The sequence below is a fragment of the Metopolophium dirhodum genome, chromosome 1 (assembly GCF_019925205.1).
Source record: "Metopolophium dirhodum isolate CAU chromosome 1, ASM1992520v1, whole genome shotgun sequence".
NCBI classification, from domain to species: domain Eukaryota; kingdom Metazoa; phylum Arthropoda; class Insecta; order Hemiptera; family Aphididae; genus Metopolophium; species Metopolophium dirhodum.
Window position 1 is genome coordinate 87,392,893 of NC_083560.1, and position 15,378 is coordinate 87,408,270.

Consider the following 15,378-nt stretch of genomic DNA (forward strand, 5'->3'; position numbering starts at 1 on the left):
TTCTATAATATATCTATGGTAATTTATTAGTGACTGATGAAGTGATACTAAATTACCAACCCTAAAATACTAAATATATTCTAGAAAATATTATTAAATACAACATGTTTAATATTTTCATTTTTTTTTTTCATAATAAATTCGAGGAACGGAAATATTTGTTCAAATTCTTTAAAAATAGGAACTCTTTCCCGTTCCTCGTTCTAATATTTTAAAATGAACGCGTTTCAAGCTGCGTTCCTTCCCAACACTGTTGGTACCTATAGAATAAAGATCGTATAATATGTTTATTATTATCATAATCTATAGAACAAAAATATATATAACATATTAGGTTATTAATATTTTACATGAAAATAGGATGTCATTGATAAATGGACGTCAAGTGTTGACATTTTCAGACTTGACCGCAGTGGACATATTATAATCATTTTGACATTTTATGGACAAGAATGTTTAGCTCAAAACGAATCGGTCGACACCGTTTCTCCTCGGCCGCCGCCGCCGATCTCTCCAATCAGGACGCGTTTCAGTACGACTACGAGCGTACCTTCGTCGCTCCGGCCCCGTACTGACTGCAGCAACGTCGCGGTCGTCGGGCGGCGGCCCGTGCTTAGGTATTTGATAATTTTGATGTGTACACACAATCGCCGCCGCCGCCGTCGCTGCACTGCTGCAGTCACCGACACCACCCAGCTCCCCCCCCCCAATTGCCCGGATGAGATCATCGGGCACGGTGTGTCTAAGAGAAGTGAAAGGGAAAATCGTATTATTAATATTATTATTATCATCATTATTCAACTATATCTATAATAATAATATAACGATATTGGTCCATCGCTGTAGTACAGACACTGTAGGCGCACCGTTCCATTATCAATATTATTATTGTTAATGCCGTGTAGGTAATAAATATTCCGCCGCTCTCGATTCAACAGTTGTATTCGGGCGTTTAGCTAACGAAATCACCAAAGAGCGGTGTCCGACGCGCACAAAAGAACATCGAATATTAAACGTTTCGAATAATTGTTCGTCTGGTGAGTACTTACATCATTTTATCCGCCTACTTTTGCCAGGACTCCAGCCGATATGATCTTTCATGTCTGACACGTTTTACGTACTTATATTTTTCTTTTTTCATACAGTTTTCGTTTACTGTGTAGGTACTATACTCCGTACTTTATTGCGAACGAGAAAATCGAATCCAGCAAGTTTTGTTGTGTAGCAGACACTTACAGTAGTGGTAGTGTATGTCCATACATCTACAATATACTGCTGCAACGTTTATCATATTAACGTCTTAAACGATTGTCGTTGTGTCGTAATATTGGCGACGGTTAGAAGATGAATAAAAAGTGTGCCAGATGTGAGAAAATTGTATATCCCATTGAAGAGCTCAAATGTCTTGATAAGGTACATTAGTTGTTTCATACTTAACAACCCATTTCTATCTATTATTTCAGAAAGTCTTGTACACACTTTAGCGTGCTGACTTAAATTAACTTTAAATTTTTCTTAATTTTATTTTATTAATAGGCTTGGCACAAACAATGTTTCAAATGCCAGTCCTGTGGCATGACATTAAACATGAGAAATTACAAAGGATTCAATAAAGAGCCTTACTGTGAAGCGTGAGTACTATATGTTGCTTATTTTTATTTATCATAGTCCTTAGACTTATTTAGTTATTTATAGACTGCTAACGGAGATAGAACTTTTGGTTGCAATAAAATATTCAAATAATTAATATAATATATTACCTATCATAAATTATAATATTAGATTATCACTAAGCTACAGCCAATTCAAATGGACTGTAAAACAGTTAAAAACAAATAGATAAAGACTATATTCCAATTAGGTGTACAAACATTACAATTAGTTTAATCTTTAATGTTTAAATCAATTTGTTTTCCTGATATTTTTCTTGAGAGATAACCTACATGTATGTATTCCTAGGTATGTAGGTAATGCTTATTAATTTGTTTTTATTTAATCTGTTATAATTATTTATTTTATTTAAAAAAAATATTTTAAGCAATTAAAAACCATATTTTAACAACCTATTCATAGAGACATATTGTCAAATAAATTATAGAATGAACCTAATACTGAAGGTCAGAATATTTAAAGCAAAATAACAGACGTTTCAAAATCCAGCTGAAAATGTACCTATGATATACAATTTTTATATTTATGTTTCAGAAATAATAAAATAGCTAACATAAACTTAATTCAACACAATATTACTTAAGTTTAATTTAATCTAGAAGAGGGGAAGTCACTTATTTAATACTTTTTAAGTTCTTAAATATAATTAAAGCATAATATGAAAAATCTTTAATCTGTTTCAAGTATAGGTTCTGATTTATTTGATAAATTATTAAATTTAATTACAAGCATATTATCTGGTCCTGTCTTAGACTTATTCATCATTGCTTGATGTTAAGGCTTTATACAAAGCCGGACGTGATATGTCATTAAAATAAAAACTTTAAACGTAGCAAATCTATAGCAAATCATTACCTTAAACTTATTTATAATGTTATCAAAGATAAAATGATTAGCAGAAAAACAGTATAACCGGTTAAATTAATAAATATTTAAATAATTGCATTACTTAATAGTTAAAATATAATTAATAACTAAATTGTTTAACATTAGGTTCTTTAGAATATGATGTATTGACAATTTTTTTTTATTTAAATAGGAATAACTACAATATATTAAATAAATATTTTAATATTAAATTATTATCAGTTTAACTAGGTAAATGTTAGCGATTATTTGCATAGCCAAATTAATTTAGAGTATGATATGAAATTTTTTCTGATAATTTAGTGTTCTCATATTAGTAGTCATAAATGATACATTTAATAGATATGTTATATGATATGTATGTTAGGTTTGAATAATTTGTTACCTTGTGTAATTGTATATTCATACAAATAGCATTAGATACAATAACACAAAATATTTTTGATGAATGCATTTACTTATATATTTTCTTGACAAAATTATTGTGGTCAAATTTTAGTTTTTAAAAATGTTTTACCAATACCTTTTATCTATAAAAAAGATTACAATTAAAAAGTAGATGATTTTTGATTTAAAATAATCTTAAATTATTCAAATTAAAATGTTATTGGTATATTACTTTTTATAGTTCTTATATGATTAAACTTACTTAATATTTCTCAATCTGTGGTTTTAATGAACTGATTTTTATCTTTTAAATGAACAATTGACAGTAAAACAAATTAAATGTATATTGATCATGTTATATAATACACAACTACGCTCATTATTGTATAAATAATAAATACAACTGAATGCTGTTATTTTTTTAGTCATAAAGATATCAAAACATGCACTAGTGCACTAATCTTATAATCACATAATATTTTAATAGCAGTAATATTGATACCACACCACCTATCAATTTTATTTATGGGCTATTTGTTTCTTGCATAATATGTTTTTAAAATGTATATTCATATTGTTTTAAACATACATGTAAGTATTATTTAGTGGATATATTTTGATCTAGTTAAAATTTAGTAAATTTCATTTCGTCATTGAACAAAATGACTAATGAGCATATGAAATTTATTCATCTATAACAATGTCCATATAAGTAAATAAAAATGGTATTTATATATTATAATACAACATTAAACCTTATTGTTTTATGACAGGAATAAATTTAAAAGTGAAAATGTATTAATATATTCAAATAATACTAGACTAAGAACTGTTCCTATAATAAATTATATCTAACATATATTCATTAGCGGACATAGATATATATTTTTTTTAATAGCGTTTTTGACATTAAATTTAAGTGCTAGACGTTTTTGGAAAATATTATGAAAGAATTTATTGCAAAAGGAGTTCAAAAATTATAATTTATAACACTTTCTATAATTTTGTGATTCTGACTATCAGTAGCTGATCTAAAAATAATTCAAAGAGACGGGAAAATTTTTCAAACTATGACGCTACAAAACATTCAATTCAAGTTTTGAGGGCTGTGTCCCTCAAAAAAAAAAAATGATACAATACTTTTTCATTAATATTCATAAGCTTGTCAACAACATAATGTGTACCATTCAATTTATATAATTTACCGTTAAGGGGATTCGATACCGTGATTTTCTGTTTTTGTCGAACACACGCACGACATAGGATTTTAAATGGTTCTTTGCCAAACATACCAACTGATCCAATGAAGCAATAAGAATTCTAAAAACAGATTTGAATTTGTCGTCAAGTATACCTGAAATTGACTTTCCCAAAATTTTGATTTTAACTTCTCCGAAAATTAAATACAACAATTTTTAAATGATCTTTTTTAATATGACATTTTTAGGAATTTGGGGGATAATATAAAAAATTTGGGAAAGTCAATTTCAAGTAGACTTGACGACAAATTCAAATCGTTTTCAGAATTCATATCGCTTTATTAGATCAATTGGTATGTTTGGCAAAAATCACGTCTAAAATACCATGTCACGAGTGTGTTAGATAAAAACAGAAAATCACAGTATCGAATCCCCTTAATATTTAATATCTACTGGCTTTTACAATAACTCTTACATTTTAATCAAATGTATCAGTACTTAATTTAAAGTCAACATGTTTTAAAAACTACAACATTAAATAGATCCATAATCTTAACATAAATATGTTTTTGGGCTGGGTACAGATATTTTTATTTTCTAACCAATTTTGAGTAACTATTTGTTTATCACCATAGAAACTAATAAAATGTAAAAATTACCTAATTCTCATTATATACAATTAATGGTTACTTATTAATACATATTTATGATTTATACATTTTCTTCGAAGTGGAAAATATTGAGTAACACGCTACGTTTATGTCAGACAATCATCATTTTTTTTTTCTTTAAAAACTATCCTAAAATAATAAAAGGAATCCTATGACTTTTGTATTTTATACTATTTACTGTATGACTAATGTCTCTATTCTACATTATTAATTAATAAATTGCATAACATATTTCAGACATATTCCAAAAGCAAAACATACAACTGTAGCTGAAACACCAGAGTTAAAAAGAATTGCTGAAAATACAAGATTACAATCAAATGTAAGTACATAAAATATTTTTAATTTATGTTATTGGAATTAAAATGTTTCAGTCATTATTTTATGAAAACAATTATTTCATGCCATCTTTATGGATAGACAACTTACTGTAAGTGATTTAAAATTAGTTGTCTAAAAATGTATTTTAAATAATGTATAGATATGTTTTGCTTAAAAGTAATTGAGTAGTAATGTTTTTAAAAATGAAAAGTAATTATATTAATTAATTACTTGTGTTTGAATAGTTAAATACTAAATGAATCTTATTTTGCCTGAACATGTAGAATCGCTTGATTTATATTTATATTATAATGTAGGTAAATATAAGTAGGTAATTAAAGAAGTGTTTATTTTATTTTTTAAATTTTTAGTGTTACAAATTAAAAATTAAAAATACTTTATTATCTATAAATTGTATGTTGTGTAGGCGCAATATCATGCTGAGTTTGAAAAAACTAAAGGAAAATTAACGCAAGTTGCAGATGACCCAGAAACATTGAGAATAAAAGCTAATTCAAAAAACATAAGGTAGTATAGGTAGTTTTAGTTATGAATATAATTTATTTTAATCATTCATATGATTTTATTATTATTTAGTAATGCAGAGTATCATGGTGATTTTCTGAAGAAAGCAGAGATGGAACAACGTAGGCATTTATCTAATGGGAACAATGCAGCAAATAATAATGAACCACTAAGTAATAAAATAAAATATAAGTTATTTAGTTGATTTAAATTATAATATTATTATGTATTCAAATTAAATAGAAAAAAATGTCATTGTGAACAAAACAATTCAAGAAATCAATCATAGTAACACTGTTAAACCAAATAAAGTACAGCAAAGTTATAACAGTGGAAACACTAGGTATGCGCCTCAAAAAGTTGAAAATACACAACACCACCCTAGAGTAGAAGACTCTTCAGCTAAAATTCCTGCATGTTTAAATCGTCAATCTTCTACTTTAATTTATTCATCTGATAGTGGAGATTTAAGTAAGTTGTCACTGTCTGTTAGTTAAGTTTTGTATTATTTATAATGTATAACTATGTAGCCATGTATTTTATCCATGTACCATTTGCTCACAACATACATTATGTAACACATGATATATTATTAATTTTATAAAAATATAGTAACTTATTAATACCATATTATATAATATAATACATTTACAGTTACCAGTTCATACAACAATCACATTGGTTCAATAGCTGACTATGATCCTATTAAAAAACAACCATCATATGGTGGTATTAAGTATACTAACAATTCTGAAAGTCAAAACTATAACCTTGGGGTATGTATTTATTATTTCTTTAACCAACACTTAATAATAATTAAATTAATATATTTTATTTATAGAGAGTGTACCGGGCTATGTACGATTATGAAGCTCAAGATCTGGATGAAGTTTCATTTACTGATGGAGATTTAATTGTCAATTGTGCCGCTATAGATGATGGTTGGATGACTGGTGTTGTACAGAGGACAGGTGAATCTGGTATGCTACCAGCTAACTATGTTCAACCTGCAGCAATTTAATTATGATTAATAATTGTGTTACATATTATTTGTTTATGTTTATAATATGGTCAAAACATAATAATTTTATATTAATAGTAATTTGTTTCTACTAATTCACAAAGCTAATTTAATATGTATTGCTGTAGGTAAAGAAATTAAGAGCCACTAATTTATGTGATATCAAACATGTTAAACTAAAACTAATATAAGATCACCTATCATAAATAAATTAAATAATACATTCCTAAATTTAAAAAAAAACTATTAAGTGAAAAAACATTCCAGTATTTGAACTAGTATTGATATATATTTATTTTATAACTTAAAAGTAAATCTTTATATTATATGCACTAATAAAGTGATTAACATGAGGTTAAAATTATTTTAAATTTATACATAACTATGATATATATATGTGCTTATTCTTTTTTATATAAATTAATTTATTTTTAGTCTTAATGAAAGCAGTGTTTTTTTCAATATTGTTAAGACAAATTCATGAATGTATAAGACAAAATCTTAGTAAATTAACTACCTTCCTAGTAATTTATGTTAATACACTTTTATTTTAGTTTACATAAATGTCTTCAGCTTGTATTACATGCTGACAATGAAAAAATAAATATTTATAATATAATTAAATCTTATTTTGAAACATTACCCTATATAGTATATTATTTATTTTTGGGTAGATACAAACTACTTCTGTTATTCCCATGTTTGTTTATATAGTATTATTATTATTATTATTATTATTATTATTAATTTATTCTTCGTAATTGTTAATTTTTTTTATTGTTATAAATAGATGTCAGTTTCATGTAGAATTTTTTCATTTATTGAACATTTTATTTTTTATTTGAAAGTTTATCATCAAAAGAACTTTACACAACTATAATACCATTCTACATATTAAGATATGAACACTGTTTTAAAAAATATTTATATATATTATAATTAAAATCATAAGACATTTTTATAATATAAAATTTTTAATTCAAATAAAAGTATTTTTACACTCATTAAATGTTGATACATACAAAATTTTAAACTTGTATTTGTGCTTATTAGCACACATTTAAAATTCAATATAATATTATTATTTTTTGAATTCTCTGTATGAAACTTGGAAGTTAGTTATGTGAAACATATAGAATTGGAAATTAAAAAATGTTAGATTATAAGTTATAACAAATATTTGTGCATAACATTTGTTTATGATTAATACAACTATATATCTCAAATTATTATTAATTTATTACTTTGTGTTAGCAACCAACATAATATTAAGCTAAGGAGAATAAATGATTGTATACAATGAAAAAAATTTTGATAAAATTATGAGTAGTAATTCAACATTGAGTTGATTTCGGTATAAAATATAGGATAAATACTCATAAGATAAAAATGCCTAATAAGTAAAACAAAAAAAAAATAAGTAATCCATTATTCAATATTGTATTTGAATGATTTATTTCATAGGTTCTTAACCGGGGGTCCGTAGATGATTACTCGGGGGTCCACGGAGTGGCTGTGAATTTTTTTATTAAAAAGCCAAAACTAAATTTGTTTTGATAGTGTTTTTAAGATAACAATAAAAATGTCTTGCCCGCATTCTGCCATATGAAAAATAATTTAGATTAAGATAATCTTATATTATGTCATATAAACGATAAAGTTATCGGAATCGTAAAATAATATACGGGCATATAACAATACAATCTAACGAGCATTTCAATTGAACATGGAAACCCAATACCCATCACTTCAGTTGACCTGTCGCCGTCGCGTTGTGCATTGTCCGTCTCAGCCGTCGTTATAATAGTCACTCTAGTTTTCACACCATTTTATTTTTATATTTTTGACATTTTAATAATTATTACAATGTCGAAAAAAAGAAAGTACGATGACTCTTATACGTCGTTTGGTTTTACATCTATTACCGAACGCGATGGTACACAAACACCACAATGTTTTATCTGCGGAAAAATACTAGCAAATGGCAGCATGAAACCAACAAAGCTTAAAGAACATCTTGCTTCGGTACATCCTCAACATGCGTCAGATAGTCTGGAAGTATTTCAAATAAAAAAAGCACGTTTTGAAAAATCCGGTACATTACCCAAACTTGGATTTGTACCTCCGCAAAAACCGTGTCTCGAAGCATCTTACAAAGTAGCTTACCGCATTGATAGAAGTAAAAAACCACATACAATTGGCGAGTCACTAATAAAACCATGTGCATTAGAAATGGTAGAATTAGTATGTGGTTTGGAACAACGAAAAAAAATTGAAGCTATACCTTTATCAAATTATACTATTAACTCTAGGATTTCTGATATGTCCACTAACATTTTGGAACAAGTAATTCGGGAATTAGATTCAACCCCTTTCCCATTCAGTATGCAGTTGGACGAAAGTACAGATATCTCTCAATGCAGCCAATTATTAGTTTTTGTACGTTACATATATTCTGGAACTAGTAAAGAAGAATTTTTATTTTGTCAACCACTTTTGAAAACTACAAGGGCAATTGACGTGTTTGAAATGATTACTAATTTTTTTTCTAAACATAAATTAAATTATAAAAAAAAAACTGTTCGCTGTGCACGGATGGTGCTCCTTCGATGCTTGGTAAATCATCTGGTTTCACAGCGTTGATAAAGAAGGAAATTCCCGATATCATAATCACTCATTGTTTTCTTCATCGGCACGCTTTGGCATCAAAAACTCTACCAACCAATTTCAAAGAAGTTATGACGACTGCAGTCAAAGTTGTAAATTTCATCAGAGCTAGAGCCTTACATCACCGACTTTTCAAAGTTTTATGTCAAGAAATGGGATCTGAACACGAAGTTCTTCTTTATTACACAGAAGTGCGTTGGCTTTCCAGAGGACAAGTTATGAAACGTTTGTATGAACTTCGAGAATAAATTTCTTATTTTTTAATAGAAAGGCAAAGTTCACTCTCAAAATATTTTGATAGTATTGAGTTCGTTCATGGATTGGCCTATTTAACAGACATTTTTAGTCATTTGAACGAAGTAAATATATCGATTCAAGGAAAAGAAGTAACAATTATGGACGTGCCCGAAAAAATAAACGCATTTGTTAGTAAAATTTCCCTGTGGAAAAGAAGACTTCAATCGGAAAATTTACCGAACTTTCCAACAATTGAACAGGAGCTATCAAAAAATAATATTGCTTTATCCAGTTCCATGAAAGCGCAAATTTGTGAACATCTTGATGTGCTCGAAAATTCATTTGGCAATTATTTCGATTTTACATTTTCGAAATCAGAAATATGGTTACGCAATCCTTTTCTCGTGGACTTAAATACAATTGATGATTCAGATCTCGTTAAAGATGAACTAAATGATTTAAGATCAAAAGAAATGGCACGCCACGACTTTCAAACAAAAAATCTAATCGAATTTTGGTGTTCGTTGACGATGGCTTATCCACGAGCTGTATCCACGGCAATGAAATTTTTGATTCCATTCGCTACTACCTATCTTTGTGAGTCTGGATTTTCCACAATGGTCACAATTAAAACTAAATCAAGAAATCGATTGGACATTAAGGACGATATGCGCGTTGCTCTGTCCAATACGGTCCCAGATTTCAAGGCAATATTGCAATCAAAACAACAACAAATGTCACATTAGAAATTGTATTTGACTATAAGAAAGTGATTATTCAAAATAATCTAATATAGATTTCGTTATTAGTAGTATTATGTATTAGATTTATCATTAAAAAATAATAAAAATAAAAATTTCATTTTTACATTTATTTAAATATATTTTTTTTTGTTGGGGGGGGGGGGGTCCGTGATTATATTTTATACTTCAAAGGGGTCCATGGATCAGAAAAGGTTAAGAATCTATGATTTATTATGAACATTTTATGTGTCAAGTTGACATGAATAGAATTTTTATAGCATACTTTGTTATTTTAATACGTACTCATACTATTGGTTTCAATACAGTTTTTGATTGATAAATATTAAATATTTATTTTGTATTAATTGTTTAAAATCTGTGTGGTATTAATTATTATTGATCATTAGTTTTTTCATTAATTGAATATAATATATTTTAGATTGCAAGCTGGAATCACTGCTGGCCAGATGAGTTATATTATATTTTTATTTTATTTTCATTGCCCAACATTTTGAGTATCTATCTTGAAAAGTGTATTGATAATAATTTTATGATATTGTTCAAATAACAAATTATTTTTATAAAATATATAAAATTGAACTTGGTTCAAATATTTTGAAGACAATATTATAGTGATTAAACCTGCCATACCTAGTATTCATTGTGCATTAATTGGCGGCAAAACAATATGTACTATCTCTAATATATAAATATTAAATACCTTTTAGAATTGTTCATAAATATTATATAAATATTTTATTTACATACATTATTCAAACAAAAGGTAAATTCTTTATAATTTTTCCATAAGAAAGTAAGAATCTTGCACCCTAAAAATGTCTGCGCCCTTGCCGATCGACCATGTTGCTAACCTTTTTCTACAGTACCTACTGTGTATAGTGTCTTTGAGACACTTGATAACATGATTTGCACAATTTGTATGCAGTCTAATAATCGAAAACCAATCTGGTGTATTAAGACACCCAATTCATTTTTTTTTATTTAACTTTAAAATTGATGTATTTGGTATATCATGTGTTTCCATCTCACTACAGCTATCACAAACAATATGTCAACACAACCAAAGTTTTTTTATTTTTGATAAACAATAATGATTAACACGAATAGATTATGTATACTTTCATCACAGAAACTTAATTTAAATATATACAGTTTTTAGAGAAAGTTGGTGATTGTAGCTATTAGTTTTAGAATGATGTTTTTTTTACAAGAAAATAATTAAAATAAAAACTATTAAAATATGATAAAATATAGTGTGGGCTTAAAATAAAAATAGTTTTCTTAACATCTATTTGATAAAAATGTCATTACAATTTACAATTTTTAAGCGCATATTTGGGTACCTAATTTGTACTTATATCCATGGCTAAATATATAGGTATGATCGCATTGAGACGCATTTTCGTTATGGGCTGCGCACGTACAATTATTGCATGTTTTGGCATGGAAAGGAATCTCAGCTGACAGTGATTTTTGGATTTATTTAGCCAAGAAATTAATAATTTGTATGGTTTTGTTAGCAAATAAATCGAAGTGATAATATTCACTGCCAGTGGCGGCCATGACACCTGCGTATCACAAAGTTGCGACCATACCTATATATTTAGCCATGCTTATATCTTAGTAAAAAGCACGAGGACACTCCTGATCCCCCTAAGGACGGCCACGATTAAAGTGGTGTAGAAAATTAATTTTTACGTGTTCATTTACGACTGTACATGTTTTATACTTAACGTCAATAATATATTATTATAGACGCGGTTCAGTGACCGGTTCATGTTATTGTGCATTAGTTAAGAGCATAATATTAAACGAGAATAGTATATTTTAAAAATAAACCGTCCAGGCCTGAAATCATAGAAGTGTTAGAACACTATTCGACTAATTGATTAATTGGAACAGTGCCATATATTGTATAAGACTTATGCTTTTATAGGTGGTAGACATGAGGACTTATGATACCCGCATCCGCTTGTCTTGTCTCTGTCATACAAACGTAGTGCAACATACCTAATAAATTTGTGTTGTATGATTCTGACATCATAACCAATTTTGTGTCGTTAGTTTTAATATCATAATGTAAATTATTAATTGACCTATTATCAAACTTAAAAGTAAGTTATCTGTGTATTAGTTTTTTTTAAACATTTTTAAACGAGTCGTGAGCATTTTTTAATTGCAATATTTTAAATAGGTCATAGGTACATATTCATAAATCGCTTAAAAGTAAAATTTAAACTCAACAAAACTTTGTAAATATTTGCCTTACAAATTGTGTAACTTACCTTAGTAACTTAATTATTCAACTTCATTTATACACTTTCATATAGATACTTCGGAATTACTTTAACTTGGACTAGTTTAAAAAAAGTGGTTAGGTAACTTCCCAGCTTTGCCTATAGTTCTATAGCCACGATAGGATCGCGGTAGCTGTTAATTTGGCCGTTGTAAAAGCTGTTGTAATATTATTCAGAGGGGCCTATACGTTTTTAATTCGTACCATATTTTGATTTTATTATTTTCATAACTATTATTATTATTATTATTTAACAGATTTACGAAATGTCTTTATTTAATTGACTATGAAATCATGTTATTTTTTTTGATATTATGTTATATTTTGAATTATTATAATTATTTAAATAAATATTTTTGTATAATATAGCTTTAAATGGCAACGTTGCAGAATTTTTTATGCTCAATCGTGTAAGTTTTCTTTTGTATTCCAATTTCCTTTGATACGCCGACAATTTGGCTCAATCGTGTCGCAAAAAAGGTGTTTTATGCTCAACCGTGCTCAGCCAGAAAAACAATTCTGAGTGAAAACGGTCAGTCAGCCCATGATATTACCAAGTATATTTGATGATATTATTGTGAATAAAGTAATTTATATATAACTTATTTACGTGGAACCTTGTTTTAAATTTTCAATCCTTAGCTATAAAAGTTGAACATTTTATAAATTTTCAACTACAAAATAATTATTAAATTTGAAATTTGAAAATCATAGACTGACTGACCGTCTTCGCTTAGAATCGTTTTTCTTATACAATGATATGAAATCATTGAATTCAAATTTAACACCATCCATTACAGTGACCCACTTGTAACCTAGGTACTTTACAACAAAGCGACATCCACTTACCCACTTTTTTACTGATTGTTGCGACGAATTCAGTCTGAACAGAGTACGTGCAAAGTACTTATATAGGGTCATAGATATAGGTAGAAGATGTCCCAGTTATCCAATTTTGTGGCCCAGATAAGCGATGAACATTTACACTACAATCATAAGTTTATTTTGGTAATTGGAGGTTGTTCTAATTTTTTAACTTTTAAACGGTGTCTCCATTAAGCGGAGTCCACTGCGCGTATTACGAATATCACAGTATTTAAAATCCTTAATATGATTAATGGTGAGTCATTGTTTCCGAGACTTGTATGATAAAATATTTATATCCCGAATTTAAATTTTTTCAATATATAATACACAAATATCAAATATTTATTAAGTGTTAAGGTGATTTCCCGATTGCAATAGTGACTTTTTTTCATTTTTACATCTCGATTGCGTCTTACGTATTTTTTAAATTAATTTATGAGCGCATTCGCGAGTTAACAATATTCGGCGTGAATGATGCTTTCAGCTTTGAGCTTTTTAGTCCGTTAATGATAAGAATGCATGCAAAAAAAAGGTCATACAAATCAACCTGCTATTTCAAATAACACAAAATAAAAATATTTTTTTTTATTTTTCAACTAAATGACGTTATAGAAGCAGAGTACGAAATTTGGCAAGCTAAGTAGAAGAATATTGAAGACAACTTAACGCCCAGAACTGTTATAGAGGCTTTGAGTGTCTGTGATTATTTAATGTACCCAAACATGTATGAATTACTAAAAATACTAGTTATAATACCAGTATCCACCGCTACAGCTAAACGCAGCTTTTCGACGTTGATAAGACTCAAAACGTATTTAAAAAGGTAATCGGTCAAAATATCCAAGGACAAAATATCCAACGGTCAAAATATCCAAATTTATCCGTTTTTACGTAAATTAGTAGATTATACTTTACTTTGTAATAAAATTAGCTCAAATATCAAATATTTAATTATAAAAATATACCTAATATATAATAATATAAATATAAATATATTATTGAATATATCACAAAATATACTGCACACATATTAGTCAAATAGCCAAATAATATAAAATAGAATGTAAAACAATTTGTTTTTATGAATACAGTATACACACAATGAAATAAAATAAAATATTAAATAATTTGCTAAAAACATGACTACCTCACTATTTTCTAAAAATTTAGAAAAACGTTTTATAAAAATAAAAATACATACATCATTGTAAAATCAATACATTCATCACTCCGCTCAGAATCTAAAATTTTCTAAATATTAAATTTTAAAATTAGCTCGTAAAATTGTTTTGTTCTAGATTCATTTAAGAAATACAACTTCAGAATCGAGACTAGTGGGACTTGCACTTTTAGCTATTCATAGAGACATTGACATACCAGATGACATTTTATTAGACAAATTTGCCAACAGTGGTAAAGAAAGAAATTTAAATTTAATATGTTTTGTTATATTATTATTATTATATATATTATTTCATTATTAATTTTTTTGAAAACATAAAAAATCATAACAAAAATCAAAATTGTGTACTAATTTTCTAACTCTTGTTTTTAATAGGCTGAATTGAGGAATTTCAGTTGGAGAAAATACCACAGTCCCCCCCCCCAAAAAAAAAATCTAAATACGCCCCTGCCCGGGGCCAATTTGTATTCCCAGTCCGCTCCTGAATATAGGTAGGTATACCATTAAAACATTAATATATATTACTTAAGCCCATTAAAAAATGCATTATTTATCTTTGAAAATTATCGATCATTATATTATATTATTAATTATTATACCTGCAGCCGTGGAAGGTCATACTATTCTATTTTACTTTTGGTAATAGAAAGTCAAAACGGAAATAGGATACGCTAAAATGAGTCTGCGTAACACGAGATCCCA

General features: G+C 27.7%; 2 protein-coding genes across 3 annotated transcripts; both read left to right on the top strand.

Moving 5' to 3' along the window:
- The first annotated feature begins 641 nt into the window (after positions 1–641).
- On the top strand, positions 642–7,369 carry LOC132935257 (LIM and SH3 domain protein F42H10.3). 2 transcript variants are annotated; one of them, XM_061001743.1, is made up of 9 exons: positions 642–1,037; positions 1,146–1,413; positions 1,537–1,631; positions 5,033–5,117; positions 5,544–5,644; positions 5,714–5,814; positions 5,885–6,112; positions 6,296–6,417; positions 6,483–7,369. In XM_061001743.1, exons 2-9 carry the CDS (start codon positions 1,345–1,347, stop codon positions 6,660–6,662), a joined length of 981 nt encoding a protein of 326 aa, XP_060857726.1. In that variant the 5' UTR covers positions 642–1,037; positions 1,146–1,344; the 3' UTR covers positions 6,663–7,369. The 2 variants fall into 2 exon arrangements, with proteins under 2 accessions (XP_060857726.1, XP_060857725.1); XM_061001742.1 differs by having other exon boundaries at positions 1,164–1,413.
- Positions 7,370–9,271: 1,902 nt separating this feature from the next.
- LOC132943667 (protein FAM200C-like) lies at positions 9,272–10,312 on the top strand. Its single transcript, XM_061012700.1, has 2 exons — positions 9,272–9,554; positions 9,597–10,312. The coding sequence occupies exons 1-2, from the start codon at positions 9,272–9,274 to the stop codon at positions 10,310–10,312; spliced, it is 999 nt and encodes a 332-aa protein (XP_060868683.1).
- The last annotated feature ends 5,066 nt before the right edge of the window (positions 10,313–15,378 follow it).